Source organism: Penaeus chinensis, chromosome 38 (genome assembly GCF_019202785.1).
Source record: "Penaeus chinensis breed Huanghai No. 1 chromosome 38, ASM1920278v2, whole genome shotgun sequence".
In the NCBI taxonomy this organism is placed as follows: Eukaryota; Metazoa; Arthropoda; class Malacostraca; order Decapoda; family Penaeidae; genus Penaeus; species Penaeus chinensis.
The window spans coordinates 26,308,691-26,313,690 of NC_061856.1; the positions used below are offsets into that span (position 1 = coordinate 26,308,691).

Consider the following 5,000-nt stretch of genomic DNA (forward strand, 5'->3'; position numbering starts at 1 on the left):
ACACATATATGTGTGTGTGTATATATGTATATATATATTATATATACATATGTATATACATATATATACATATATATACATATATATATTTATACACACATATATTTTCCCCATCATAATAAAGTACAGTGGACAGCAAACACAATATCAATAAAGGAATTCTTTATTTTAGGTATGTAAAATAATATAAAATGTATGGTACACATATATACATGCCAGAACAATGGTCGGTGTAAAATTCTCGCACTAAACTCTTTCGAAAATAAAAGATATCTGAATCGTAACTAATCCTTGCAACAGCGCATCATCTTTCATTCCCCTTCCCTTAGTTACGCTAGTGCCACACTATCGAGCAAAGAATAACTAACCACGGTTCAAAGTAGCCAGTTCTAAAAACAAAAACTAAAATAGAACTGCCCAGCGACCTTGGCGACGGACTAAGCTCCTCCCCGTCTCGCCGTATTTGGAGCAGAGATAAAAAGGCTGAACCAATTTACCCGAGAAAAAAGGACCCTTTCTCCTCCTCAATAGATTTCTTTCACGAAAATAGTTGAAATAAAGGAGATGGTCTTTTTCTGTCTTTCTTTTTTTTTTAATCGCGGAGAAGTTTTAATAAGTTTAAAAAGTCGATTTAGTGGACGAGGAAGGCGGGGTAGCAGATCAAGGGGCGGAGACCGACTCCTATCCTTGTACGGGAGCCGGAGGCGGAGGTGTGTCTCCAACCACACTCGTGAAAGGCGAGCGTGCTATGATTCCTCGCACTTTCCGTCAAACCACGAATCCTTTAAATTTATTTATGCATGTATTTTTTAACAGGAATTTACGTAGATGCTCGTCTGTTATGGCAAGAGAGAAAGAGACGAAAGCTTGGATGTCGTAACGAGGTCACTGGCAAGATAAACATGCGGTTAAGGCGTGCGGAGTGATCTGTTTATGTGATGAGGTAGTAGAAAAGGTAAGAGCATTTTGTATAAAGCAAATTATTTACAGCAAAAGTATATTTGCAACGGACGCGATGCAAGCTTTCAACATTGCACGACATTTAAGAAGCAAAAACTAAAAGGTTCGCTGAACGAACGAGAACAACTAAAAGCTCGTAGGAGAAGGTGCACTAGTTTGGCACTAGCGTAGGGAGAATGTTCTAGTGACTGGCACGGGCGTAACTTGGCCTTGGGTTGCAACCTGGGCGACAATATTGCATTCACCTCATTACCATATCGTTTTTTTTTTTTTTTCTTTTTTTTTTTTTGCTTAGTTAACCTGCAAGTGTTCATATCGACAACAATAGTACTTCAGTTGGCGGATTGTGGTGTGGACAATTCCTGCTGACGCCAATAAACCAAATCGTGCCAACCCGGCCGCGAGACCAACATGAACTAGAGAGGATAAGTTGAAGATGCCGGCGACTCAGACTAGATGCAGCCGCTAGGTGAGGGAAGGAAAGCGAGAGCAGTTCAGCCGACGTCTGCAGAGGCTGGCAAGACGATACGAGGCCCGGGAAGAGCTGAAGGAGGAGACAGGTTGAGCATTTTCAAATGAAATGTAAACAACGCCTTAATACTATTATTTGTATCTTGAAGAGGCCAAGCCATCTTTGCCAGTCCCGATCGGTCTTTTATTTAGAACTTAATGTTGAACTGGCTGAAGAACTTGTCGAACTCAGAGGCAGCAGGGGAGCGGCCGGGATTGTTGATGAAGAGGGGCCCAGTTGGCACGGAAGGAAGGGGGCTGCCGCCAGTGCTCAGGCCGGGCAGAGGGCGGCCTGAAGGAACAGAGGTGACGGGGGCGAAAGTGGGGACGGGTGCGAAGGAAGTCTGTACGGCTGGCCGGGGCGGCGCCGGGCGGGCCTTGGTGTTCACGCGCACGGTCTTGAAGGTGCCGGTGGCGGCGTCGAACACGAGCTGGGGAGCGAGTTCGCCTCCGCCGAGGGTCTGGGACCCGTCGTCCAAGGAGGGGCGGCTGGTGGCGGGAGAGGTCCTCACGGGGGGGAAGGTGGCGGGGGGGAAGGTAGCGGGGGCGAAAAGGGCGGGAGGCCTCGTGGTTGGTGGAGGAGGAGGTGGTGGTGGTCTGGTTGTAGGTGCTGGTGTGGGCCTGGGAGCAAAAGGCGTCGTGGGCCTTGGCTGAGTGAAGAGCTGCGTGCGGGTGGTCTGGCGAGGACCAGGGAAGTTGCTGAAGAGGTTACTGAATTCGCGGTCAAAGTCGAAGCTGACGGGCTTGGGTGTTGGCCTGAATGCTGAAGAAGTCACGACGGGCTGACGGGGAGCGGTGGTGATTGGTCTGAAGACCGTGGTGGGCGCGGGGGTCTCGACGAACGCAGGTGTGGTGGGCCTCGTCTCCTGGACGGTGGTCGGTGGTCTACGGAAGGAGGACGGGGTGGTGAACCGGTTGAAGGAAGAAGGAGTGGTGAACTGAGGGGCCGGGGCCTGTGTGACGGGCTCCTCTACAGCTACTTGCTGGGTCCTGATGACCTGTGGTCGACTGACTGGACGCAAGCGACGGCTGGAGGAAGTGCGAACAGGGACCTGCTGCTGCTCCTGGACGACAGGGCGGCGGCGGCGGTTGAAGTTCAGCTCGGTAAGCTCAGTGTCAGACAATTGGCGTTCCTGCGTCTGTGTAAGGAACTGGTCATTCAGAGGGAGAACGATCTCCTCGCCGTCAGGGCTCGGGGTAGCGTTGGGGTCGCACTGGTTTCCGGAGGTGTAGGTGAACTCGCGACGAACGCCGTCGGGGTCAACGTAGCCATACTTGCCCTCAACGATGCAGTCAAGTCGTCGCTTCTCTTCCTTGAAGGAACCGTCAGCGGCCTCGTAGCCGAAGATGTAGTTCCCTTGTTCGTCGAAGTAAGAGTAGCGGCGGATGGTTTCCACGGTGGGCTTGGTGGTGCCGTCGACGCGGGAGTGCTGGATGATGTTCTCGGAGCGAGTGTCGATTTCAAGGCCTGTATTCAGAGCACGGTGCGGCTCGAAGTCCAGGTCTGTGTTCTGGGTCAGCTGCTGCCTTTGCCTGACGCGAGGCCTGAAGGGCACTGGGCTGGGCTCGATGACATTCTGGAAGATGGGCGTCTCCGTCACAGCCTCCGTGGGGAAGGTCTCGAAGAAGGGGGCCTCGGTGACGGGGTCCGTCGCGAGGAAGGAATCCTCGGTGGTCTCGGTGAACAGCTGGACGGGGGAGAAGGGCGGGAAGGTGACTGGGGGCGGTGGGGTCGTCGTCGCCTTCGTTGGGCGAGGGAGGCGGACTCGCGTGCGCCGAACTGGGACCCTGACGCGCTGAGGAGCCGGTGCGGGTGCCTCTGTCACCTCTTCTACAGGAGCCAAGGAGGCACCCTGGAAGACTGGCGTGTGGGGAACGGATTCCGACTGAACTGCCTGGTTTCGTCTCAAGGGACGCTTGCGGCGAAGAGCCTGCAGTCTATCTTGTGCTTCTCTGTCGCCTGACCGCGCGCGCTGAGCCAGGGCGCGGAGTCTCGACCGCGCCTCTTCTCGTTGGTTCTGGCCGCTCACAGCGACGGCGGCGACCACCAGCAGGAACTGCGGGAGAGAAAATTCGCCATCATCTACTGAACAACGTGCACTCTTGGTGAATGTTATAATGCGATCAAGTTCAATCTATTCGTGGCTCTGCCTATCTACCTCCCTTCCTCCCTATTCCCCTATCTCTATCTATCCATCGACACATCCTTTTCCTTTCCCTCTTTCATCCCAGTTCACACTCGGCATAAATGAAGCACATGTCTACAAGGAAGTGTTTGTAAATATCCCTCTAATATATTTCTGCTCTCCATCCTTGCTTACCTCCGCCGTGTCCTGACCATCACCCCCATGACCTCAGATAATTCGAGAAAAAAAAAAAAAAAAAAAAAAAGAAGTTTCCGGGATGTCCAGACTCGATTTTTTTTTTAAAGAGACTTTTCTTTTAATCATTCCTCGTATACGGTAACAGGAAGCCATAAATCATGCAGTTTTAAAGAGGAATTCTTTTCCAGGAATTCACATGACACACGACAGAAGACGCCGAAGGAGATTCCGGCGCCCTTATTGATACATAGGCGTGGCCAAGGACAGCCGGTGAGGGGGGGAGGGGGAGGGGTGGTACGGAAGGGGGGGGGGAGGGAGGGGAAGGGCGTGGGGAATAGCTTATGATACTTAGGGATAATAGGGCAGGGCAGGACCCGGGCAGGACCTGGGCGAGGACGCTGTTACATGGGTATACGAGCCATTTTAGGAACATTATTTATATCGGATGTGGTACGGGTTGTTTCGCTCTGGCTCACAGGGCACGAGAAAATGCTATAGAATTCTCATCCTCTCGGTAACAACAGACCTAAATAAACGGAGACCAAACCGAACAAACAAACAGAACACACAATTAAAAAGCAAACAGAACAAACAAACAGAACACACACTTAAAAAGCAAACAGAACAAACAAACATAACACACAATTAAAAAGCAAACAGAACAAACAAACATAACACACAATTAAAAAGCAAACAGAACAAACAAACAGAACACACACTTAAAAAGCAAACAGAACAAACAAACATAACACACAATTAAAAAGCAAACAGAACAAACAAACAGAACAGACAATTAAAAAGCAAACAGAACAAACAAACAGAACACACACTTAAAAAGCAAACAGAAGAAACAGAACAAAACAAACGAGAGACCCACAGAACCAAAGAAACACAGAACAAACAAAGGGAGAACAAACAGAGCAAAACAAACAAACGAAGGATCTTTAGGGCAGGTAGCAAAATCCCACGCTGTGACCGCAGGCCGTGATCTGCTCTACGTGAGGGAAAGTGCTTCATTTCCTCGCCCTTACCTGGCCTTCCTTCCTTCCTTTCTTTCTTTCTCTCTTTCTCTCTTTCTTTCTTTCTTTCTCTCTTTCTTTCTTTCTTCCTTTCTTTCTTTCTTTCTTTCTATCTTTCTCTCTTTCGTCCTTTCTTTCTCCTTTCTTCCTCACTTCCTTCCTTTCTTACACACACACACACACACAG

General features: G+C 50.0%; 1 protein-coding gene across 1 annotated transcript in view; it reads right to left on the bottom strand.

Moving 5' to 3' along the window:
• Positions 1-147: 147 nt before the first annotated feature.
• Positions 148-5,000, bottom strand: part of LOC125046196 (proteoglycan 4-like) — a 9,162-nt gene continuing 4,309 nt past the window's right edge. The window contains exon 2 of the mRNA XM_047643900.1: positions 148-3,527. Coding sequence (XP_047499856.1) covers positions 1,620-3,527 — 1,908 coding nt within the window. The 3' untranslated portion in view covers positions 148-1,619. The remainder of the gene's footprint in view (positions 3,528-5,000) is intronic.